The 27,861-nt window shown below is 37.8% G+C and overlaps 1 protein-coding gene across 1 annotated transcript in view; it reads right to left on the bottom strand.

Moving 5' to 3' along the window:
* Positions 1 to 433: 433 nt before the first annotated feature.
* The window catches only part of LOC126416427 (longitudinals lacking protein-like), a 123,402-nt gene continuing 95,974 nt past the window's right edge, over positions 434 to 27,861 (bottom strand). The window contains exon 4 of the mRNA XM_050084148.1: positions 434 to 1,939. Coding sequence (XP_049940105.1) covers positions 434 to 1,939 — 1,506 coding nt within the window. The remainder of the gene's footprint in view (positions 1,940 to 27,861) is intronic.

Below are 27,861 nucleotides of genomic sequence, written 5' to 3' on the forward strand. Positions count from 1 at the left end.
AATGGCAAAATTTTCCAACATGAAATGATATACTTACTGCAGTAACAAAATAATCAGCCCAGAAAAGTATTTGGGCACATTCTGGAAAAGTATTTTGTTACTTATTATTCCCACAATTTATGATAGTTGTACAATTAAAATGTATTATTATTAATTTTGGCAGTTGAAGTTTTTTATGCTTATGTTATTTAACACACTTCTACGAATATGCTATTTATCTCTAACACTTGCCCCACATTTAACTGTGAATTAAGAAGTATAAAAATAAATTCAAGAGAGATCAAAATAACAGAAATATGCTGAGAAAATTAATACAGTACAATACAGTGAAAAAACTATATGAAGAAATGCATGCATTTCATACAGAACCAGTACATATGTAAAATAAATAAATATTGTAAAATCTGCACAAAACACTTTGAAATACATATATTCATCGCTGGGAGTTATGTATATGTGTGGTCAGATGCTTAGATAAATAGTCAGCTCTCGCAAAGCATTTGCCGCACATTTCACAATGGTAGGGGCGTTCACCTGTGTGTATGCGAAGATGACGAGTTAAATCACTCTTTCCCCCAAATGCCCGTCCACAAAATAGACACACAAATGGCCGCTCTCCAGTATGTTTCCGGACATGCAACTTCAGGTTTTCCTTTGATCGTACACACTTGCCACAAAATGGGCAAGCAAACCTACGTTCTCGTTGTCTTTCAGCAGCATCCATGCGAAGTAAATTGATAAGTGAAGCTTCGTGTGCTGAACGGAAAGTATTACTTCCACTGGATGTCATAGACAGTGCAAATGTCATAGAATCTATCGTTTCATCTTGTTCTGCCTCAGATGTCTTTTCTGTTTTAAACACTTTCTTTTCTTCTACTGAGCTTCCTTCTGTTGTGCTGGCACTACTACCATAATAATAATCACTGAGGGGAAATCTGTACAAGTTTTGACCCCCCAGTTTAGATAATGATCCACTAGGTATGCGCTCATAACTGGGATTCAAGACCGGTTTTTCTTCAGACATGTTTCGAACAACAGCCTCATTTGAGCTTGAAACTTGTTCACTGCTGCTTTCTGGGGTTGGAGCACTTGCAGTAGGTGTTGCAGCAGATTTTTCCATATCTTTATCCGACGATGTCACAGTTGTATTCAAAGTACTGTCACTGTTTGATTCACTTCCTTTATGCATGAATGGAAATATCTTTCCACTGTAATCTGTCGCAGATTCAGGTACACTGCTATTTCGAAGTGCTCTCTCTCCGAGAAGATCCCCAAGCATTCCATTATTTCTGATAGTACGCGTAAATATGTCAAATTCTGATGGAGACTTAGAGTGTAACTTTTCCAGAGCATGGTTAAGACGATGCTTCTTGAAAGACTTCAAGTATCGAAACTGCATTCCACAGACATCACAAGTGAAGAGCTTGTCTGCCGGTAAGCGAGCTCTGTGGTTTTGTTCTCTATGCTTCAAATAGGCGGATCGATATCTGTAGCTCTGTCCACACTGATCACATTTGAAAGGTTTCTCTTCACTTTCTGTATCTTCAGCTTGAGATGGTACAGAGTGCTGCAAGTCAGAGTGTTGTTCCAGGAGCCAAGATGAAGGGAAGGAAGCCAAACAGACTGAGCATCTGAAAATACCAGAGCCAACTGTTCCAAATGGGGATCGTCCACCATCTTCCGATACTGGTGAAGCCAGCAAGCTCTGTTGGTGGAGGAGATTCAATATTGAGCAGTTTTGCCGACTTAAAGCATCTATGCCCATATCAGGGAAGCCAGCACCAAAACTACTTGGAAAGCCAGCAGCAAATGGAGAAAATGGGAACTGGAAGGGTGTAGAGGATCTTGCGTGGTTACTTATCTGAATATCAGATCCCAGTTGCCGTGACCCTGTTATCACACAAGGAGATCCATATCTCGCATCTAAGGGAGAAAGATCCTGCAACAGAAAAGATAAGCTTTCTCTATACATATTTCTAGGGTACATCATTGTCACGGAAGCAATGATTGATTGTAAGTTTATCGTCAATGGAAGCAGCTACACAAAATATCTCACACAACAGTTTCTTCAGGTCTTAAAAAGCAGACACAGGTTTAAATTTTATCAGAAATGAAAATCTTCAGATATGTGAATTAAATAAAGATATTACACGGTATTTTAAAGTACAGAATTAGACACAATAAATTGTTTCTTTCCAATAGATGTGTTAAAATTAAATATTATCAGTGATTCTCGTCTACATGGTACTCTATCAGTGTTTAAAGGATTATAAATGAAGAAGTTACTGATACAATGTTAATTTCCAAATTTTGGTTTATAAACTACACAGTGTAAGAACAATGATCAAGATAGAATGATCATTTTTGCAGATTTTGCTAACAACAGGAATTTACAATTGACAAACTGTAGATAATCAGATAATTTATACAATCAGTGACTTATTAGAGACATGTTTCATGTGCTTGATAATTTCCTGGCATTACTAACTATATTTTATTGTGTGTGGTTATGGTTGACTTCTGACTGACTGATTCATTCATCATGTTCTGTTGACCCCATCAAGAAACAGATGTGGAACAACCCAAGGTATACATTAACAAAGACAAGGAAATCAGAAACCTAATCTGCATATTACATTAACAATTCACTATCATAATATTACTTAATGATATTCATGTTTAACACCAGATAAATTTAATCAAGTAAATTAGAAAAAAACAGCTGCTGCCTCCTCAGTTATACTATTGCTGTTTTTCTGTACAGTCTCATTTACAGTACATATCTAATTGTAATGCAGCTTCACAACAAACACTGCTACTCACCGTGAAGTTAATGAGATATGTTTGTAATTCTCTTTTGAACTGGATTTGGGGGGGGGGGGGGGGGGTTACTGAAGGTATGTGGTTACAGTTGCCTGAGACTTCAGTTGTGTGTGAGAGTTGCGTTTGCGTTTGCGTGTGTGTGTGTGTGTGTGTGTGTGTGTGTGTGTGTGTGTGTGCGCGCGCGCGCTTATGTGTGCCTATTGTGCCTATATGCAACTCAGCATCTCCCCTCATAATACTGTTACATTCCATCCTGGATTTTCTATTGTTTGATCATTTTTCTTTACTGTATTGAGATTGTGTAGACCAGAGATGGCTTGTTCTTATAGCAGATGCTACAGCCTCTGTGCTGCAAAGTGTATCGTTGAGTAATTTTCATATATCTGATGTGCCAAATGACGACTTGCATGGGTTAGGGAGGTTGGGGGGGGGGGGGGAATAAGAAGGGGGGGGGGAATAAGAATTGATGTAAAACAGTTGTATGTAAATGAAAGGCTGCACAGATAGTGGACTAGTATTTGATTTAAATAGTAAAATGAAATTTCATGCAAGGAACTAATAACTGCATTTCTATGGAAATAAACATTCGAGGTGTACATTAAATCTTTATGAGATTTTTTTCATTCTTCCTGAATAGAATAACTGACTTTTGGTTCAAAGGAATTGCTGGAAAATAGCCTGGAAACCTAGAGCTCGCACTTTAGATCACAGTTTAGGAAAATTTCCTTCAATTCAAATACAGTATGACAGCTGCAAATCATTAGCCAACAACAGCACTGTGCATTGCACTTTGTGTGGTCTTTTTTCCAGCTCTGACTACATAATGTCTGTCTATTGAAGAGTGAGCTTAATATTCAGAGAGACTCTTGAGTTTAATTTTTCAGGGGAACTAAATGCAAAAATTTTACATGAGTCATACCCTGAAATAAAACTGACATAATAGTATCTATATATATTTGATAGATTTATTTGCCTGATTTCCAATTCAGAAAGATGCAGTTTTGAGGAATAGCTTTTTGGATATCGTATATATCAAACTGAATTCAGTACTGCAAAAGAAAGTAATTCAACATAAATCCATATTAACCTCAATAATCGTTTTAACAGCAAAGACTAACAATAAAGAGGTTCAGTAATAAGAGTCAGATACATATAATGTATAATACCAAAAATATTACTTTTCAACCTCTTTACAATACACTGCTGCCTGTGACAAGACTGATTGTATTGTATTACATTGTTGTATTTCTTATCATTTTATTGTGTTTCTGTTACGTGCTTTGGTGAGTTTTGGGTGGACAAGCATGTGCCACTGAAGCTAAGTCCTGGTCCATCACATATGAATTTCATATTGTAACACGAAAACAAGTCAAATTACTTTTGTGCTTATTCAGATACCTAGCCACTTCTCTTGTACCAAACATTCAACTCCAACAGATTGGAAACGAAGTATTATCATGAAAATATCCAAAAAAGGAGATGTTACTAACTGCAACAACTGATGGAGCCTTACCCTATTGTCAGTACCAAGTAAGGTACTTTTGAGGATAATTTTAAACTGCATTAAGGGTTCTGTGGAAGCACAACCGAGGAGAGAGCAGGCAAGTTTTAGAAAACATTGAAGCTATGTGGACCTTATCAATACTCTCAGAATTATTCTGGAACAAAGTGTGGAGTGGCAACATACCTTACCTTCATTGATTTTGAAAAGGTTTTTGCCTCTGTCAATCAAAGAGTCATGTGGGATACATTTGCAAAACATGGCATCCCAACGAAGATTACTGACATCATCAAGGAAATGTATGAAGACTATGAATGCCAAGTACTACATAATGGAGACTAACACAGCCTTTCCAAGTTAATTCAGGAGTGTGACAAGGGTGTATTCTTTCACCAACACTATTTCTTTTGGTGTTGGACCATGTGATGAAGAGAGTGATGAGGAGATGGAAGAGAGGTGTGCAATGGGGGACGCAGGATAGGCTCGAAGATCTAGATTTCGCAGTCAACATCTGCTTAATGGCACAACGATATCAAAGAGAAACTGGCCAGGTTACAGAGAGTGGCAGAAGTTGCAGGCCTCAAGATAAATGTTTGCAAAACAAAGAGAAATATGGATAAATTCGACCATCATGACTAGGCTGCCATTAATGGAGAGGACTTAGAACAGGTCTAATCCTTCCTCTATCTTGGAAGCATAGTCACGACTACAGGAGCTGTTGTGGAGGACGTCCATAGTCGCATCCGCAAAGCAAATGCTGCGTTTGTACAACTGTGCCCTGTTTGGAGAAATAGGAACATCTCAAAGAATACCAAACTCCGGCTTTTCAATAGCAATGTGAAGGCTGTCCTGTTGTATGGTTGCAAAACTTGGAAGGTGACTAACAACATCAAAAACCAGCTCCAAGTTTTTAATCAACAACTGTCTCCGGCATATTTTAAATGTGAGATGGCCAGATACAATAAAAAAATTAAGATCTTTGGAGGCAGACAATTCAGCAACCAATCAATATACAAATCAAGGAAAGAAAATGGAACTGGATTGGGCTTACATTGAGGAAACCAGATGGAGCTGTTGAAAGGGTGGTGCTGGACAGGAACCCTCATGGAGATAGAAAACATGGTCATCCCAAACAAACCTGGAAAAGGACGATCGAGAGAGAAGCTGCAGAGGATGGGAAAACCTAGAGCGAAGTGAAGGGACTTGCTAGAAATCATACCAGGTGGAGGAATTTCATCACAGCCCTGTGTTCCAGAGGGAACGAAAGGAACTAAGCCAAGCCAAGTCAAACATTCAACTGTTGCTTGAAGTCCATTGTACTGAATTGTTGATGCAGATCTTCTAGCAATATCTGGAGCCAAAAGTAGGATTTCTGTCTCTTGAAAAGATAGTGGGATGCATTGTTGTAATGGAAGACAATGTTAGTTGTCTACTCTTTGCAAGTGAAAACTGCTTTTCTGTTTCCAGCGTCTATTAGTAAATATTGTGTGTGTGTGTGTGTGTGTGTGTGTGTGTGTGTGTGTGTGTGTTTGCTTGCACGTTAGTTGGGAATAAAGGGTTCTTATCAGAGTTAATATTTTTCTTGTGGTTTGAACTTGCCATCAGTAGAAAATGGGAAAGTAAAATCTAGATCATGTTCAGCCAGCTGAGGAGATAATTCAATCAAGTGTGTCATTGCAACAGATTTAGGATCCTTTGGTCGAGATTTTGCATCAGTTGAAAATTGTAGCCAAAAATCAAGATGAGATGCCAACCAGGCAGGACATGTCTTTGATGCTTACTTAGCTTCTTAGCCACCTAGGTACATCATTAGCAAATGAAATCTCAGAATTGTGAAAGGTACAAGCACAAAAGCTAATTTCTGAGACTATTCAAAATCTAGCCAAAGAAGTAAATGACATTAAAGAGAGTCAGCAATCTTTGACCAAAACAATGAGTAATCTATCCAAACAAGTGATTAATTTGTCACTAGAACAAGACCAAAAGAACCAGCAACAGTTTACTGTGAACAGATTGGCCAATGCATTAGCAAGCAAGTGCGAGCTGCAGTTTGCAACTTGTCAACTGACAAAGATCCTAATGAGGATATACTTAAATAAGACTTGTTAGAACTAAAATAACAAATGAGGATTGACTTTTCACAGTTAAAAAATATTGAACAGAAAAGGGTGAATTGGTTAATGAAGAGTTAACTGACGTCCAGGTGGGTGGAGGGTGAGGGTGGGGGAGACAGTGCAAGATTGCCAACAAAAAATACGTGTTTCAGAGAGAGTTCAGACATCGAGTTTCATCTCAGAATACAATCATCACAATTCATCTGTACCACTTAGGAACATTTTGCCCTATGGTGTAGTACCAGTGACACCAATGTATGCAGTAATGCTTATGGAAGAAAAACAGCTCAAACATAGGAAATTCCAAGCACACTCCCCTGACGAGAACACCATCCACCTAGTCATGTTTATTCGCAGATGCAGACTAGTATTGACACACCCATGGACATGGTTCCAGAACATCAGCTATGTAGGTGAATACCCACATTGATGTAATGTAGCCTTATGGGTATGAGATATTTTGGAAAGTATCTTAATAAAACATGTTACTGGGATGATCCAATGTCTCATAAGGACATTCTTATGATTCAGAATGCAAAACTGCTGATAGAAATTACAGAGAAATTAATACATGTTTCTGAAGATAACCTGGAGAACTCCATGGGAGTGTTAAATGCCATCAATTTGATCCAAGAATACATAAAGTCAAGACAAGACTTAGTTGGGCCTTGTACAAGCAATGGCTGGGGCTCAGAACAAACCCATGATCAAAATGCTGTGTTTCCTAATCATAACAACCATTAGAATGGATATCAAAATCAGAATAAGGGAAATTATAATGGAAACAACTTCTGCCATAATAGGAACAAGCAAGAAAGATGAGAAAGGTTTAATTCTGGTGACACAAACTAATAATAGTTATTGGCAAAATAACCACCAGTAGCCATAGAAAAATACACATTGGAAATACCACTACTGGTAATTACACACAGTAACTGCCCAACAGAACAAGGGTTGGAAAACAACCTGGCATGTGTACTCCCAGATTGTTGGTAACAAGATGGGATAGTGGTTGTGACAAAGGTATTATGATGCTACCATATAACGATGGAACTGATATAACAGATGAACTTTGCTCAGATGTGATTATGTGCAACAGAGTCCCTCCGATGCCGCAATCAGCAATAAGGGCTAGCATTTAGGATGTTCCTATAACCACTATGAATGTGATCTCAAGAAGTTTTTTTTTTTTTTTTTTTTTTTTTTTTCCAGAAGGTGTCAGAGATACAACACACTTACATTTCTGGTTCACAATTTCTAAGTTCTGGAGCCACTGTCACTCAATCAAAGAATGTTAGATTATGGGCACATCTGGAGATAAAACCAGAAAATGTACCAATATTATGCATCTTTCTAGTTATCAAGGGATTAATTTTGGTATCCACACCTGGTGATAAAGACAAGGAGATGAAGGACATGGAATCAGCAATGCTGGCAGCCAGTGAACTGGTCACAGCTGCTGCCTACAGTGTGCACCCATGCCGTTTGTGTTGGAAAGAACCTCTGCCAATGGAGGCATTAAGGTAAGGTCGTCACAGACTCAATTCACTTGTGTGTTCACTAATTTAATAGCCAGACCAACTAAAATCTGCCATACTCGGACAGTTGCTTGTTTACAGTTCTCTCTTTCTGTTTCAGTTTGCTCTCTTGACAATTACAGGTGCTGTTGACCTTTCTGGCATGTATACTGTTTCATCGGGTTTAGCTCTTGACATTGCAACACTCGCTGTTGACAGGTTGGTCTGGTCAGGCAGAGTTCAGTGTATTTCCCCAGTTTGCAAGTTTTATTCTTTTAAACCTGTATAGCAGGAGTGAGTTGTAAAATTAATCACTGACTGCATCTTGGTTCTTGATTTTGTATGAAATAAAGACCTGCATATTGACTTTTCTCTGGATAGGGTCTCATTTTTGGTCAATGATGTGAAGGTTCAACTTAAGCTGTTATGGAAAGATGGTAACATTGGGATGTACTGCCAAGGATAATGGTAAGAATTGCTAAGGATAGTAGTAAGACAACAGTGTAGCTGAGGATATCTACACAAGTTCTTGATGTTAAAACAGAAGTATAATTAAAGGTAGAAGAGACAGAAAATCTGTCAGGAGCTCAGAAAAAATAATTGTTTGACCTACTGCATGAATATGTCATGTGTTTGAAGAGAACCCAGAGTAATCTGTGGTTAACTCTCATATTGAGGTAGTTCTGCATAAGACATTTTGCTCTAGTTTTTACCTAAACCTATGGTCACAGAGACAAGCAGTGGGCAAAAAATAAGAAAAATGCTTGAGTGGAACCTGATAGAGCCTTCCAATGGTCTATATTGTAGTCCACTCTTGGCAGTTCCAGAATCAGAAGGAAATGTAACGTTGGTTCTGGACATATGGGTCATCAATCAAATAATTGTACCCACACAAACTTATCCCAAGAATGTTGATGAGCTAATACAGAGATTCCATGGTGTAAAATCTCTCACAAGCATAGACCTATGAGCTTCTTAAAAACATGTAAGTTATTACATGTGAGACTGGCTTATTGCTCAATAGATCTTCAAGAATATGATTTCCAGATAGTGCATATAGATGAAAAAGACAACATTTTTGCAGATACACTATCCTACCCTCAGAAATGATTAGAACCAGACATGGAACCAGTACAAAAATGTCATAGTTTTTGGTATTTTTGATGCAGGATGATTTGCATAAAAGATACTATCTGGACCTATGTAGAAATATGTCAACATTGCACGATGCAGATGCTAAATGGAGAACAGTAAAAGAACTGCAACAGAATGAATATTATCAAGTAGTTAAAGGTGTAGTGCTTCATCATATAAACCCCGACTCAAGAGTATTGGTGTGTGTGTGTGTGTTGTGTATGTGTGTGTTTCAGTCATTCATTCATCGACTATGTTGATGTTCCATAAGAAAGAGAGAAAAATGAGTGGGTCAATGAGATACCGTACATTCCAACAGAAGTACAACAATGAGAGTAGAAGGTAAGAAAGGCTTTGGTCAATGTAAGAGTGACAAAGCCTGTAAATGGAAACTAAATTATGAGAAGTTAACAAGAAAGTGCTACTGGAAATCATCCTAGCTAGTAACTCCTAAACAACAGAAACAGAAAATGGAAACTTTTGCACACGGGTCCTTTTGTAATTTTAAGTATGCCAAATCCAGATGCATATTTGTTAAGGTATCCTGCAAATAATACAATTAAAGGTCTGTATCTGCATCAGGATCTGAGAAAGTACTTCTCTGAGCAAAATTAGTTGAGCCAACCTTGAGAGGTAAGGACACTTGATCTTAATTCTTGCAGTAAATATTTATTTTGTTGGAATATGTAAAAAGTTTTTTCCTTGATTATGCAGCATTATCTGTTGTGTTTATATATTAAACTACATATGTAATTGTTATGTATTTCTTCTATGTTTTACTGTGATTAATTATGTGTCATAATGGTTTAGGTTGTGTCCTGTGCAGTAGTTGTAGTTGTGGTCTTCAGTCTGAAGACTGGTTTGATGCAGCTCTCCATGCTACTATATCCTGTGTAAGTCTTCATATCTGAATAACTACTGCAACTTACATCCCTCAGAATCTGCTTACTGTATTCATCTCTTGGTCTCCCTCAATGATTTTTACACCCACACTCCCCTCCAACACTAAACTGGTGGTCCCTTAATATCTCAGAATGTGTCCTATCAACCAATCCCTTCTTCTAGTCTTGTTGTGCCTTGAATTTATTTTCTCACAAGTTCTATTCAGTATCTCCTCATTAGATATGTGTTCTATTCATCTAATGTCCAGACTTCTCCTGTACAACCATATTTCAAAAGCTTTTATTCTTTTCTTGTCTTGTCATCCATGTTTCACTTCCACACATGGCTACACTCCATACAAATACCTTCAGAAAAGACTTCCTAATATTTAAATCTATATTTGATGATAACAAATTTAAATTCTTCAGAACCGCTTTTTTTGCCATTGGCAGTCTACATTTTATGACCCCTCTACTTTGGTCATCATCAGTTACTTTGCTGCCCACACAGCAAAATTCATCTACTACTTTAAGTGTCTCGTTTCCTAATCTAATTCCCTCAGCATCACCTGATTTAGTCTGAGTACATTCCGTTATCCTTGTTTCGCTTTTGTTGTTGTTCATCTTATATTCCTCTTTCAAGACACTGTCCATTCTGTTCAACTGCCCTTTCAAGTCCTTTGCTGTCTCTGACAGAACTACAGTCATCAGCAAACTTCAAAGTTTTTATTCCTTTTCCCTGAACTTTAATTCCCACTCCAAATTTTTCTTTGGCTTCCTTTACTGCTTTCTCAGTGTACACATGCAATAAGACAGAGGATAGGCTACAACCCTATCTCATTCCCTTCTCAACTACTGCTTCCCTTTTATGCTCCTCAACTTTTATGACTTCTGTATCAGCTGTAGATAGCATTTCACTCCCCGTATGTTACCCCTGCTATCTTCATAATTTCAGAGAGAGTATTTCAGTCAATACTGTCAAAAGCTTTCTCCAAGATTACAAATAAACGTAGGTATGTCTTTCCTTAACCTATCTTCCAAGATAAGTTGTAGAGTCAATATTACCTCAAGTGTTGCAACATTCCTCTGGAATCCAAACCAATCTTCCCTGAGGTCAGCTTTCACCAGTCTTTCCATTCTTCTGTACAGAATTCTTGTTAGTATTTTGCAAACAAGGCTTATTAAACTGATATTTCAGTAATATTCCCCCTTGTCAGCACCTAATTTCTTTGGAATTGGAATTATTACACTCTTCTTGAAATCTGAGAGTATTTTGCCTGTCTTGTACATCTCTCACACCAGATGGAATAGTTTTTTCATGGTTGGCTCTCCAATGGCTATCAGAATGTCATCTACCCCTGGGGCCTTTTTTCAACTGAAGTCTTTCATTGCTCTACCAAATTCTTCTTGCAGTATCATATCTCCAAACTCATCTTCATCTACATCTTCTTCCACTTCTATAATATTGCCTTCAAGTTCATCTATCTTGTATAGGCTCTCTATATACTCCTCCCACTTTGATCTTTTCCTTCTTTGCTTAGTACTGGTTTTCCATGTGTGCTCTTGATAGGCATACAGTTGCTTCTCTTTTCTCCAAAGGCCCTATTAATTTTCCTGTATGCAGTATGTATCTTTCCCTTAGTGATGTATGCTTCTAAATCCTTACATTAACCATTGCTTGGGCATTTTGCATTTCCTGTCGGTCTCATGTTTTTAAACATTCGTATTCCCTTTTGCCAGCTTCATTTGCTACATTTCTGTATTTTCTCCTTCCATAAATTAAATTCAATATCTCCTGTGTTATCCAAGGACTTCTACTAAATTTTGTCTTTTTACCTATTCAATCCTCTGCCACCTTCACTACTTTATCTCTCAGCGCTACCCTCCATCTTCTACTGATGCCTCAGCGACATTTTGAACACTGTTTTAAACAATTATTGTTTAAACAAACTATTTAATTATCTTCCAATATCGTGGTGTTGGTATCTATTCCTCCATCCAATATAAACTGAATGAAATATTTGTGTAATATAGATAACATTAATATAAACAGCCATTCGTAATATGACAAATGAAATTTTTTGCATAACATCTCCAGACAGTTATACATACAAAATGAACTTGCTGAGATTAGCCCAAATGGGGAAGCTTGAGTTATGTATGACCAATTGTACCACTAGTAGCTATAGAGACAAAGAAAGTAATAGTTACATATGATAGTCAATGTTGGGAGAGTCAAGATAGCGAGCCAATGTCAGCTACCATCACTGGAAGGTGCCATGCTAACAACTTCCTGGCAGATTAAAACTGTGTACTGGACCGAGACTCAAACTCAGGTCATGAGTCATGCTTGGGTAGCTCAGTCAGTAGAGCACTTGCCTGCAAAAGGCAAAGGTCCCGAGATCGAGTCTCGGTCCGGCACACAGTTTTAATCTGCCAGCAAGTTTCATATCAGCACACACTCCACTGCAGAGTGAAAATCTCATTCTGGAAAGATCCCCCAGGCTGTGGCCAAGCCATGTCTCCACAATATCCTTTCTTGCAGAAGTACTAGTTCTGCAAGTTTCGCAGAAGAGCTTCTGTGAGGTTTGGAAGGTAGGAGATGAGGTACTGGCAGAACTGAAGCTGTGGGAATGGGTCGTAAGTCATGCATGGGTTGCTCAGTCGGTAGAGCACTTGCCCGTGAAAGGCAAAGATCCCGAGTTCAAGTCTCGGTGCGGCACACAGTTTTAATCTGCCAGGAAGTTTCATGTCAGCACACAATCCGCTGCAGGATGAAAATCTCATTCTGGAAGCTACAAATGTAACTCATGAGCAGCAGTCATTATGTAATGAGCTTTAAGAGAAATTCCATGAACAAGCATCGAAGTTCAATTTTAAATGTGGCTCTATATGAAGAAAACATTTTATGAACTACACAGTTCACATAAACAGTTTTTGTTCAACAATGATTTAATCCAGGTTGTCTTATGAGAAGTTCTTAATTATTGAATGAAAGCCTTTAAAAATACAAAAACACTGAAAACATTTTTTATGTAACACAAACAGCTGAGATGATGTGAACCAAATATTTTTATTTATTTATTTACATTTTCTTTGTGTGGAGAAACATCAGACTTAATACTATGGTTATATTTACACTTATAAAATACACTATATTCTGTAGCTGTTACTTCTTATGTCTATTTTTTACATTTATCACATTACAATCACTATCTTAAAATTCGTTGAAAGAATATAAACATTTTTCAATTAGAAAAGATTTTAATTTTGTTTTAAAAACATTTCCCGTGTACATTCTTAGAGTATTTGGTAGCTTGTTATACCAAATCACACCACTGATATATGGACTTCTATAAGTCATTTTTAAAGTTCTTCTAATACAGAAATAGTTACACTTTGTTTTAGTGTTGTGATCATGTACATCACTGCCCTTGATAGCTTCTGTTGGTTGACATATAATAAATACAACTATTTTGAAGATGTACAGAGAATATATTGTCAGATATTTGTGCTGCACAAACACTTCATGACATGAACCTCTATGTCCCATCCCATGCATATGTCTTATTGCTCTTTTCTGTAGTAGTAGTAGTATTTTTACCCTTATTGAGAAGAATACATAGCTTATGGTCCACGAGAATTGTTTGGAAGTGGTCCAGCAACTTAGAGCCTCCACTTTGGATCCAGATTTGGGGAAAAGTTCTTTGTTCTTTCTATTCAAATTATAATATGACAGCTGCAGCTCATTAGCCAACAACAGTCCTGTGTCTTGCACTATGTGTAGTCTTCTTCCCATGATGTGCTGATTGTGCTGCACTCCAAATTTATATTTTCAAATGTTTTAACAGTATATTAGTTGTGACACTAATTTATTAAAGCACATTTAATGGATTATAAATTAACAAAAAGTTTTTCATACTTGTTATATTCCATGCTGGTCCATTTTGCATTATTATGACCTTACAGTGCTGTTGGAATAGTTGATTGAGCAACCAAATGTAGTGATTTTTAACTTGTGTACCAGGTTTTTTTTTGCAGTTACTCTCAGTTTCACCTTATCTGTGGCTGTTAATTAATGTATATTGACGTTGCTAAAAACAAAAATTTGTACACTTCTATTCTGTGTATGTTATTTTATGTAGTGTGTAAGCCTTACCCAAATAATTAGTGACCCTGACAATGAAGAAACAAGTATAATTCAGACAATTTATTTTGTGAACAGTTAAATACACCATCATGACAATGAAAGATACACACTCGCCAGCAATTGTGTGCCATCAACAATGAGATTTGAGTAATCTGCAGTGAAATAATACAGGATTTGGAGCCCTCTCTTCCTGCAACGCAAAAAGGTGGACACAGTGCAGTGTGAGGAACCAAACTCAAAAACAGTGCACAACCTCGCATCAGTTCAACAAATGCAAACAAGAATGTCAACTACACACCATTGAGCACTTGATCTTTCAGCTGCGCCAGGAGATGATGTTAAGGCAGATTTGGAGATCATGACAGCTCCTGTGATTTCTTCCATGTTGTGACCACACTCAGGTGCAGTGAATTGTCTGTCTGTCGGTTCAAGCAGTTCTTCTGCACAGTGTTTGCAGCTATGGATTTCATCATTTATTCCCAGCCAACCAGAAATTTGATTCATAGTCGTAGAAAATATTTTTGTGCTCCTAGAAGCTACCAATGACCACGAACAATTTATGTGGTGATCAGCAATTTAGACCAACGGGCGACAGCACTGGTATCAGACATTGTTGCGCACCTGCCACACGATCAAGATTATCTTGCTTTAAAAGCTGAAGTACTTGCTTGCTGCACCAAATCTCCATAACAAAGGCTCAGACAAGTGTGTTATAAAGAAAGAAGGCATGACGAAACCTCTCATAACTTTGGCAGAACCTGCGAGGTATGACAGACCCAATTACAGTTTTGGAAAATTTGGCAACAGCAGCTACCATCACAAGTACAAAAAGCATTGGTAGTGCACAGTAATTAATCAGACAAGTTACTAAATGTGGCCAATAGAACAAACACAGCACTGGAGTCACCAGTACCAGTTGCCATTACATACAAGGAGTGACCATAAAATATGGTGAATTATTTTATTAGAAACAAATCAATAAGCTTACAAGGAATATGATTTAATCTCCTCCAAAGTACTGTCCTTGGCTATAAATGCACTTATCGCAACTTTGAATCAACGACTGGAAACCTTTCTGGAAGACTTCTTTTGGAAGGGCATTTGACAGATCTGTCGTGGCGCTCCCAATGTAAAGAATGGTGTCAAAATGTTTTCCTTTAAGCACAGATTTAATTTTTTGCAAGAGCCAGAAATTGCATGGTGCTAGATATGGTGAATAATATGGATGTGGACAGACAGGAAAAGTTTTTTGGCCAAAACCTCATGAATCAAAAGAGAGGTGTGGCACAATGGATCATTTTTCTGGTCTCTTTTTTTATAGCATTTTGCAAACTTTGCAATGTGCTCTTGCGAATGCAGTTGTTCCCCTTGGAATGAACTCTGATTGCACTAAGCTTCATATATGACTGACATGCCTTTTTGAGGTGAGGAGATTCACTGGTTTTCCATTTGGAACTCTCAGTTTTCATCTCAGGTTCATACCCATTGTCCCAAGTTTCATCTGCAGTTACAGTTTTGGACATGAAGTCCAGGTATTAATAAAGATGATGATTCAACTCCATGCAAAGTAATGCAGAACTCAATTGTTGCTCATCTTCAATCGACTCATTTCCACTTTTAAATCGCTCATACCATTTGTAAACAGTCTTCAGAGTTACAGCATTATTGTCATAAACCAATTTCAACATTTCATGAGTTTCTTTGCCACTTTTTTGCAGCTTAAAACAGAACGTAACGCCCATACATTGTCTGAAATACATCATGCGCGACTTCCATGGTAAACAGAGTCTTATTCGACATTCTCTCAAAGCTGACTGATGAGTCAGAATGTGTACCAACTTGATGCTGCCCATCTCAACGGACCAGGCTACTGGACAAATTACATCAAATGGTTGTAGCATCAACAGTTGCTGCTATAAAAAATTAATTCACCATTATTTTTTGATCAGCTTGCCAGCCTACTTCACACAGTGGATGCAGAACTTGACCAAAGAGACAACAGTGGACTGCGCCACTATCACGTCCCACAGCCATCAAACATTTCTGAAGAGTTCTGGAGTTCACAAGCCACAGCTGGACACTGGCCAGACAGGTTTGAACACAGGAGCAATGGGGAGGACCTAGCGAAAAACTATGATCGTCATACACTACAGCGCCACACAGCCAAAGTTAGTACAAACCTGAGGACAACTTTGTTAGTGTTTGCTCGTACCACAAGCATTTTGGTTGACAAGCATCAAAATGCACTAACCCAAACAATGGTCACAATCTGGTTTAGGCGTGACAAGCTGCAGTGGTTGTATGCATCAGACAGACATAGGGGCATGACCTTTCTGGCTGACATTGGCTCAGATGTTAGCTTGCTTCCAGCCCGCACAAACGACAAAAAGCCAGATAAACATTTGCACCAAAAAGTGAGAAACAACTTGAAGATCACCACATCTATATCAGTACTTTGCAAGACAACTGATAGCAGCAAAGAAAATGGCAAATACTAAATTTATCAACAACCACAGAAATAAATTCAAGCAGTATGGACAGTTGTCAGATCTGAACTTGGAATCAATCATAGTCACCAGGAAATTTCTAAAATAAAGATACAACATAAAATAATTGTAAATCCTGCTCAAATATCAGAAAATTTTAACAAATTTTTTATAAAGGTAGCAAAATCTGATGTTGATGTAGGTGTAGACCCCTATCAAGATAATTTACATTTATTTGGTTAAATTCAGAGAAAGAATCAGAGTCTAATTAAATTTGAGAAAGTAACAGTAAAAGATGCAGAAAAAAACTATATTAAACCTGAAAAAATTCTGTGGGATGGGATGAAATACCTGCCAAAGTCATCAAAGCAGCCTTGCTGTCTGAAATAATTAATAAATCACTTGAAGAAGGTTATTTTCTACTTTCTAAAATATGCAGAAGTGAAACCATTATTTAAAATAGGCTCTAAAGAAGATACAGAAAATTACCATCCAGTTTCTCCTTCTTCCAGTGTTTTCCAAAATATTTGAAATGATTATTCTGAGCCAAATTCAAAATTTTTGTCACGAGTTTAATATAATCTCAAAAAATCAATTTGGCTTCCAAAAAGGTAAGGGTACAATTTATGCAATTAACAAATTCATAAATAAAGTTAGTTCCACCTTAGATAAATCACAAAAAGCTGCAAGAATCTTCTGTGACTTATCCAAAGCATTCGACTGTGTGAACCACTCACTGTTATTATATAAAATGCAAAAATATGGAGTTACGGGCAGTGCCTTACAGTGGTGTAAGTCACATCTCACAAAGAGACAGTAAACGGTAGTCGTAACATGAGACAAAGGAAAATACTCCTCAAAATGGGCAACTATCTCACAGGATCAATTCTAGCCCCTATGCATTTTTCTTTTTCACATAAATGACTTACTCATAAATATAAATCATCGTTCAGTTTTATTCGCTGATGACACATCAGTACTGATAGAAAATGAAAATGCAGAAGAAATTCCCAAAAATGTCATAAAAACTCTAGAAAATCTAGATGTGTGGTTCTATTTAAATGGCCTAAAACTAAATATTTCAAAACCACAGCTTATGCAGTTCAAGACAAAACAGTCAAAAAAATGATATTCAAATTATGCAAGGAAGTCTGGAACTAAATGAAACAGAATGTGTTAAATTCTTAGGAATGCAGTTGGACAGAAATCTGTCATGGTCCTCACATATTGACTATTTAAAACATAAACTGAATAGCCTGGTATTTGCTATGTCAATCTTAACCAATATCACTGCCATAGGTATGAAAAATGTAGCATACCATAGCTAATTTGAGGCAATAGTGACATATGGCATTGTCTTTTGGGGAAATGCTAGCAATTGGACAAAAATATCGACTTTACAGAAAAAAATTATAAGGAACATGTGTTGTGCAAAGTCAAGAGAATCTTGTCACCCACTGTTAAGAGACCTACACATACGAAATAATTCTTTTCACAAATAATAATCCAGAATTGTTTGCTCAGAATGACTTCCGGCACAGATATGAAACTAGGAACAAAGAAAGTTTCATGCTTCCTACACATAGACTCAACCTTTTTGCACAGACCCGACAATATATGGGACTGAAAATATACAATAAATTAAAAAAAAATTCAAAAGATTGAAACTCATTCAGTAAAAAGAAAATTATATAGCAATCTGGTACAAAAATGCTATTACTCTACTGATGAATTTTTAAATGATGATCTGACCATTTGAGGAGGATAAAAGTTAATAGTATCTGTATTCAGATATTTTATAGTTCTAGTAAATGTTGTATTCCATGTACAATGTATTATAGTTATAAGCTTTAAGAGTCCCTGCACAATAAATCAATGATTTGACATATATGTTATGAGACAATAAAATTATGATTCTGCAAAAGTAATGTAGTACCCGTTTTCTAGGGGCAGCTCACTCTAGAGCCAGAGGGGCCTGGCCCCACCAAAAATTTTTGTGATACTTTATTTCCTCAGCTTTATATCAAACAGTTTGAGTATGACACGATTATGGCATAGTATGACTGGCAGAAACTCGATGTAATCAGACCCAGTTCTAGCTGTTGCATACATACACAAAGTGTATCACTCTGCAGTGCCAAATCAGTTTTTCTTTCCCCACGCCATCCATCCAAAGTCGAGGGCCAGCAGCAAATGGACTGCAACTCCTCATTCTCTCCACGCTCCTGACCTACAGTCTATAATGGGGTCATCCTCCTCTAACAATACCTTTTTCATATAGAAATAACCGATACCATGTATACTATTGATTCTTGTATAGATGAACATTATATCAGCTGTCTAACTGAATGAACTTCATGTTATTTTGTATACAACATGTTATGTTTTAGCCTAAAATGTGTAAAGAGAAATTAATTTGTTACAATCAATATGTACTAATGGTTAAATTACTCTTCTTTTAAAAACATTTGAAATTACAAAAATATCTGGCATATTTAAAATTCATATTATTAATTGCACAATCAAATGCTAATTATTAAATTTAATTTGGGCTCATTTATAAAATAATGATATAACTTGGTGACAATTCTTTTCCCATCGAGAAAGTTTGTATACACTTTTTCTTTGTAAACTCTTTGGAAATTGTGACTATGGCAGAATGTAGTTGTAGTGAGCATGCCTCTGATGGAATCAGGCGTGTTTTTGATTGTGTCACCAATAATGTAATTTGTGGCGTGATAGAAGTGAAAATTGTAAAGTCAGTGTGATTTAGAAGAATGGGATAAAATAAAAAGATATTCATAGCAACAGGCAAATCTTCATCAGTTATTTCATCTTCAGGAACCCAGAACGTTATAAAAGTTACAGCCTCAAGAATGTATCACTAGACACAACAAGAATTAGAGCAACCATCAACAACAACAAGATAATGAAGATAAGTAAAAAGTTTTTCTTTTGTATCTCTTATGCCTCTCGCAGCTTTCAAAATTTGTGCAAGGACAGAGAATTTTAATAGTCACCACTCACTGCATGTAGCTGCAGGCCAGCAAGCATGGCCCGGTGGATGGGCCACTGCATGCACGTATACCTCTCTTTCTCTGCACCCCAACCATACCGTGGGGCCAGCGGCAGATAGCCCTTACTCCTCCCACACCTTGACTCCTAAAAATGCAGTCGGAGTGATGTGCTCAAGCTGTTGCCCTTTCTCCACCTCAGCCCTTGCTGCAGCTTAGGGCCAGCTTGAGTGGTCCCAGTGGATGGACCATCTCATGCATACACCCCATTCCCCACACCCCAGTGAACTCCAATGTAACTGCCGTGTTCCCACTCTCCTCCCCTTGGCCACTTGCCCACAAGTCTTCACAGTGTTTGAGGCCAGCCACCTTGGGCCTGGAGCACATAACTGTAGTTGCTGTCACATGCTTTACTGCATTCCTTTCCCTACTGCTAGTCATCAACGGGAAATGTGAAAAACAGTGAACGAGCCCACCTCTCAATAGTGTCCCTTATTCTGGAGCTGTGTGGTTGAAACCCAAATATTTGTACAGTGACTTTATAAAGAATAAAGTAGACTGTTTGACTAAAAGCCCTTTCATTTACTACATATGGAACAGAAGCTGGAAATCAAGCAGTTAGGTGCACATCCACAAAAAGATTTCTTGATGTCTCAACTTGACAGAAAGAAGAAGAGAACTTTCTGCAACACATGGTTCTGCAAAAAGTCTCGGTTAACAATGAGTGAAGAGAAACAAAAATTAATTTGATTCTGCTATGTGTCATTTGGTGGTGAAGGAGTTTGGACAACAGTCAGCTGTAAGAATCTAAGGCATTTAAGTGAATGAACTAAGAAACATGAAGAAAATGAACTACATTTAGAAAATGCTTGTAACTACAAAATTTTTGTCACAATTAACATTGCTGCTCACAGTTATTCAGTTTATAAAATGTCAATTCAGAAACATAATTAATTAGTTACAAAGAACAGACATATATTGAACAGAATAGTAGAATGCTTAACATTTTGTGGAACTCAAGGGTTAGCAGTAAGGGCTCAAAATGAAAAACGGCAGTCGGCAAACTGTGGCAAATTCCTAGATTTGTTATCTATACTAGAAAATCTTGACAGGTTGTTAGGTGACCACTTACGCAGTCCTAGTACTTCCATACGTAAATATACACCACACAAAATAAAAAATGAACTTTTAGACCATATGTATCAATATCACATTGAAGAAATGATTAAATGATTAATACTGCCACTTTTGTTTCTGTGTTGGCAGATGAAACAACTGACATCATGTGCAGAAGTCAATGTGTCATTATACTGAGGTATATTAAGGTGAAGAAACCTGTTGAAAGAGTCACTTCCTTTGAAAGTGTTAATGATTGGAAAGCATGTGGGCTAAGTGAGGTTCTAAAATGAAGTATGGAACCTTTCAACATTCAAGAGAAACTCACTGCTCAGGCATACAATAGCGCCCCAGTAATGAGCCAGCAGTGGTGTACAGACTCTGATGCAAAGTACTTTCCCAAATGCCAAGTATGTCCACCGTCACGCACACCACATGAATTTTGTTATTCAGAATGCTTGTAGTAGAAACATAAAGTCTGTTAGGTTGTTATTCACAAATATTTCTGGATTTACAATGTTTTTCTCTTCAACGCCTAAGTGAAGTGATTTGTTACAGGCACTCTGCAACAAGAGAGTTCCTTCAGTCTCTTCAACTAGATGGCACTTCCAGTCTTGCATAATGTCAAGAAGACAGTTACACTTATTGGAATGTTTTGATAAGACTGAGGGAGAAAATTCTTGGGATGATATTACAATAGGATAAGAATTTACATTAACAGATTTACTTCACACTCCAGACTTTTTGTTCCATTTAAATTTTTTCTATGAGATTATGAAACATGTTGATATTTCCTATAACACAGTTCAGATGCAGAGTGCAGATAGCATTACTATATCCAATAATGCATTGGTCGTTTTGGGTCAGCTGTTTCTGAAATATAAGAGAACATTGAAAGGTATCAAGTTTCTGAAGATGAAAGTTTTGCTCCTTCAAGAAAATGTTCCATATATAGCACTGAACCTAATCTGACATCAGATGCCAAAGAAGTGTGTGACATTGTGGCCAACCAACTGAAAGGAAGATTTCAAAACTGTCACATATTCAGTAACTTCGAAATTATTGATCCAAAACAGTTTGCTTCTTTCAAAGAACATTTCCTGCCTACTTTAGTCAATACTCTTTCATTAAGTTACAGTCCCTTTATTTTCCATGATAAATTGAAAAATGATCAGTGATTTATGGCAATGATATGTTTAAAGGTATTACATCAGTTTGTGAGATGTTCCCCTTTCTTGTGGAGTATTCCTTTGAAGAATCATTCACTGAAGTGCACAAAACATTGCAAATTGCACTAATTACACCTGTTTCAGCAGCAGAGACAGAGAACAGTTTCAGCACTTTGAAAAGAATTAAAGCCTTCCTCAGGGACAGTATGAGTCAAGAAAGGCTGAACTCACTGGATGTTTGATCCATTCATAAAGGGGAAATCAGTAAAATTCCAGACTTCAACAACAGAGCAATTGATATATTTGCTAGTCTGAAGAAGACATGCATAACTACTGTATAAGGAACCTGCCAGGATGCAGACCTCATGAGTTAACATGCTAGTTGGGTAAAACACATGCGAAACCACTGCTAACCAAGGTTTTTTCCTAAGTTTTTGTCCTTGGCTGTAAGACAAAAGCCAGAAGGTCCCCATATTTGCTCTCTCATGCATTCCCAATGAGGAAGAAGTTACATGCTTCATCCCACAGTTACACCATTTTTTTCTTTTTATATCACAATCAGACTACAGGAACACAAGTAGAATAAGTATGAACATCAGCAGAAAGAGTGCTGGCAAACTTCAGTTTCAACCCATACATCCCCAAAACTCCAAAAGTTAGTCAATAAAATGTTTCACCGCAGAATTACCTCATACACCTACAAAATCACACGGAAAACCAGTGAAGCTGGTGGATCAGACTGACTACAATATTACACACACACACACACACACACACACACACACACACACACACACACACACAGGGGGAGAGAGAGAGAGAGGGAGAGAGAGAGAGAGAGAGAGAGAGAGAGTGGCTGTTATTATGTACATTATTTTATGCACTACATTTATAACTGCATACTTAATATATTTACTGTCTTTACAATATGTTTAAGCAGTATAACATAAGTGAAGGCTATGCAATGATCACTTCAGAACAGTTCTGTTATAAAGTCTACTAACTTTTATCTGGGCCCACCAATGAAAGTAGCCTGAGCTGCCACTGCTGCTTTCTCTTTAAAATAAAATGTTGCTCCAGTCATAATAATACAATCTATTGATTTACATTGTCACTGCAACTGTACAAACATACAAATGTAGTGTTTGGTCCACATCCCTCATTGCAATATTTCTACTATTCATTAAAATAGTAGTCACACTTACCCCCATTCAGTCAGTGCATTTGACCTTCTTTGCAGATTCTGCTTTCTCACATAATAAATAAAATATTATGATGTGAGTAAATATGGAAACTGTCATTATACGGTGTACACGTTAACGTGTCATCTGTGCTTTTTTCTGACTGGCCAAGAACTGCAGTCCCCATTGTATTTAAATTTGACAGCTGGGTTATAAGTGTTTGGTGTTGATCTGTTTACAGTATTAGGCAAGCTGCACTGGTTGGGCACATCAGTGTATTTCAAGCAACTCAGTGCATTTCTGGTACGCACTTATTAACCAACACTGTGTAAATTATATACTTGTGGGAATCTTATTTAATGTCAGAGAATGATGTTTCTCTAATTTTCTTGATCTTGGTTTCTGCATGCAAGTAAAGGAACAGGCAAGCATATGAGTGCAGTTTTGTTTATTGTAAATTGGACAGTAAATTTAATTTCATTATTTAGGCTCAGAACCCTGCACATAGAATTAATCACTGTTAACTAACATTCAGTGTAACATAATGAGATTAGATCACCATCTGATTACACAGTTATATACACTATTTAAATTTAGGTCAGTCATTCCTATTGTGCTGTACTGTGACAATTTACACCAATGACAAACTGAAAGTTTCCATTTTCCAGAACACTGGTGACAAGTGTTTCCCCTGGCAGTTCAGCAATATAGAGTTTGTCAGCCAGTTTATGACAGATGTGTGCCACATATAAGGAGCAGAAATCATCATGACTGATTACTTTTTGCACATTTGTTGTTTGGCAAGTACCATGGACTACAAAGAACTTGCTACAGGTCAGAAAGCAAATACACAACTACAGTACTCACTGGAACACTAATCTACCGAACTGTAGCCTGCTCAAATCCCAGTGCCAAGCAACAAGTTAACACTATGGTGCGACATCTCTCGGCAGAAGCCAAAATGCTATATTTCTCCAAAACTCGGCAAAGCTGCTTTTGACAGTATTCATGATTTTTCACACCCAGGAATAAACACAGCCAACAAGTTACTGATCAATTGTTTTGTGTGGCTATCAATTAAAAGAATGCCCATGCATGGAAATGTTTGTGTTTTCAATGCCAGCAACACGAAGTGGGACAAAATGTACATGTTGACATAAGGCTGTTTCAAGGCTCTCCAGCAAGATTCCCTCACATCCACATCAATCTCATAGGGCCCCTTCCGTCTGCAAATGTCTACAGACATCTTTTTGCACTGGTTGACTCATGTACTCAGTGCCCAGAAGCTACTCCCATTGCACTGGACTCCTCACCACAGAAGCTACTTCTGTTCTGCTGGGACAACAGCAAAGACCTTTGTAGCCAAATGGAGAGCAATATTTTGTGGCACCCTCCCTATCACTACATACCACTGCCAGCTATTTGAATATATATTTTGTCGCAAGAATTGTCTAACCAGCATCCAGTGTCATCATACAACAAGTTTCCATCCCACCAGAAATGGGATAAGATGATATGAGACCCTAAAGTCAGCTCTCATATGTAGGGAGGTGCTTCCCTTGGTCCTTCTCGGCCTTTGCACAGAATGTGAGCCAGACGTTGGAGCATCATTAACAGTAATGTTGTACACACAGCCATTACACATTCTGGCTGGCTCTCTCACACCTGCACTGCTGCTATCTGCAGCAAAACTGCCACAATTGGTACAATGGATCTGAGACCACAAAGCCACGATCCACTACCCATTTGCTTTGCACCATAGCAAACACACCACATTTGTGTATAAAGTTGTGAACAACTGTGCTCACATCATGTTCCACATAGATATCATCAAACTGATGCTCCAGCCACCATAAACCAGTCCCATCCCCACATTGCCACAAGGAGACTGCACCATTCAGATTTTGCACAACATCAAGACTTTAAAGGTTTGTAACAAGTGAGTCAAGCCTTCACCCCTACAAGATGCCATGCCAACAGTGTAAGGCTCACTGTGCCCAGAGAAACCCATGCAGACATCATTTGTGATAACCAAACCCCTTCATCAGCCAATAGCCATACCATCGCCATATCCAGCAGCTGCACTGGCATCTTGGCCAGCAGTTCACATAAGCGCCAACCAGCCAATAAAGTTTAAATTCCCTTATGTTCCAGGCCCTCCACACACTAAGGAGTGGGTGGAACTATGTGGGAATAATTAAATGTACTGTGTGTCACCTCCGGTACAAGAATTATCTTTGAAGCTACTCTCTTTATCTTTGTTTGTTTATGAATGCATATTTGTGTAGCTATAAATAAACAACAATTCTGTATCCTTCAGTTCTATGTATGCTACATTATATGGCATGTAACCCTTACTAACAGTGCAATATTGTTGACAGAGAGTAGCAAAATTTTGTTTATTTCAATGTCCAATTTTTTAAGTTCATAATAGAATACATATACTTTTTAACATCAGCTGTATTACTTGATTTCAACAACCAGAAATGCAACAGTGAGAAACTGTTTGTTCTTCTTGCTGGTAATTCAAGTGATGGCAAAAGCCTGTACTAGATGATACCCTACTTTTCCCAGTAAACAAAAACAAAACGACACTGTGGACACTTAACAGTTTCAGCATATAAATGGTCCAAGTACATAGAGGTCCAAAAATTTTATGCTAGCGATAGTTACCATTATAGACTGAAGGTTTTCAAAACTGGATGTGATAGGTGCTGATGAAGATTCTGGACTGTATGGCTGTGGCCAAAGAAATTTTTCAGTTCCTGATGTTTCATCCAGAGCTGCACTGGACATCTCTGGAGGTGTTCCTGGCTTAGCTGAGTCTGGCCGACCGATAGACTCAGCATTGCCAGGAACACCTAAGGAGATATCCAGTGCAGCTCCAGATGAAACATCAGGAACTGAAAAGTTCCTTTAACCACAGCCATACAGCCCGGAAGACTCATCAGCAACAAAGACTTATTATTCATGAAAGGTCCACAAGTGCTTACTGTATATTATTGAAATACTGTTTTATGAAGTGTTGCTTCCACATTTCCTATAGAATTAATTTTTTAAAATATTAGTGTCTAATGCAAAGTTCAAGTGCCAAAGTTTACTGCAGGTTCTATCTTAGCTCAAACCTATCCTGATGTAGATTACAGTTCAGCTGAAACTAATTTTTATGGTCAACAACAAAAACATTTAAGGAGTATATGTATTGGGAGTGAATGTAAGAAATTCAGGATCTTTAATGGGGCCTCTTTAAGTTGTATCATTATCTAAACTAAACTCTGTCCACAGACTCTGGCAAGCCCATTAGCACCAACCGACCGTCGTGTCATCGTCTTCCAATGGCGGCATCAGATGCGTTATGGAGGGGCAGGGTATCAGAGCACTACTCACCCGACTGTTGTCAGTTTTTGTGACCTGGAGCTGAAGTTCCACATGAGGCTTAGTGCAGTTATAGAGGCGGAGGCATGGTTATCTACTTCACACAATATACTTACTGTTCAGACAACTTACAGGAATAACAGGCACACTGTTTTTGTTCTGCTGATTTTTGTTTATTTCAACTAGTTTTTGGATTATTGGGCCACTTTTAGGAACCAAAAACAGTGTACTTCTGTTCAATCTTAAATATGGAATTGCTCTACCAAAAAGTGACAGAAGAATTCATAAATAAATAAATAACTTAAAGGAATACAGCCAGATGATGCCTCTGAACAATGCCGGTATTGTGAGAGCTGAACAGTCCATCCTTTTCAAGTTGCAAATTCAAGTAGAAAGCAATATGTGAGGAAATGTAAACACTCAGTAGGCAGGGCTACAGTGTATCGTGCACATGCAGAGAAAGCCACCATCCAACCATAGAAGACCAACATCAGGAGTTATCGACAGTGACTATTAATTACCAATGGGTGAGCAAGTACTGTTAGTACTATGACATTACAGGCAGGTGGTTTGGCTGACAGGATGGACTGACAGGTCAGCGGTCAGCCACTGTGAATGTTTGTTGGGGCAGACAGTTGTCAGACAGCTGTGACAGGCAAGCTGAGCAGAAGTAAAGGTGGCTAGCAAGTCATGAGGCCCACTGGTCATCGGGGTTTTTCCAGGCAGGAAGAGAGATGTTTTACGGCAACCTGGTTGTGGAATGAGGGATCTGTGACTTAAAATGTCATCACTATTATGATTTTAATGTAAATACATTAAAACTCATTACAAGTGTGCTAGAGAAAAACCAACGACAGTTTTGGAACCACTGCAGTGGGATGAGCTAATTGAACACAAATCCAGTCTGAAGCTTTAATGGTTAAAAAGTTATTGATATTATTACTATTATTGTTTATAGTAAATTGTAACAACTGAATGCATTGTGAAAGTCACACTCTTGAAACTCCAGATGAAAGAGGATAATATCTGAACTATACTGGACAGATTTTTTTTCTGATGAAACAACTACAAAAAATATTATAAACAATTTATTTATGTTAATTGTGCCATTACTGTGGTGTCACAGAAGAAATATTGAACTTAATTGACGAAAGGAGAAAATATAAAAATGCAGTAAATGAAGCAGGCAAAAAGGAATACAAACGTCTCAAAAATGAGATCGACAGGAAGTGCAAAATGGCTAAGCAGGGATGGCTAGAGGACAAATGTAAGGATGTAGAGGCTTATCTCACTAGGGGTAAGATAGATACTGCCTACAGGAAAATTAAAGAGACCTTTGGAGAGAAGAGAACCACTTGTATGAATATCAAGAGCTCAGATGGCAAACCAGTTCTAAGCAA

Source organism: Schistocerca serialis, chromosome 8 (assembly GCF_023864345.2).
Source record: "Schistocerca serialis cubense isolate TAMUIC-IGC-003099 chromosome 8, iqSchSeri2.2, whole genome shotgun sequence".
In the NCBI taxonomy this organism is placed as follows: domain Eukaryota; kingdom Metazoa; phylum Arthropoda; class Insecta; order Orthoptera; family Acrididae; genus Schistocerca; species Schistocerca serialis.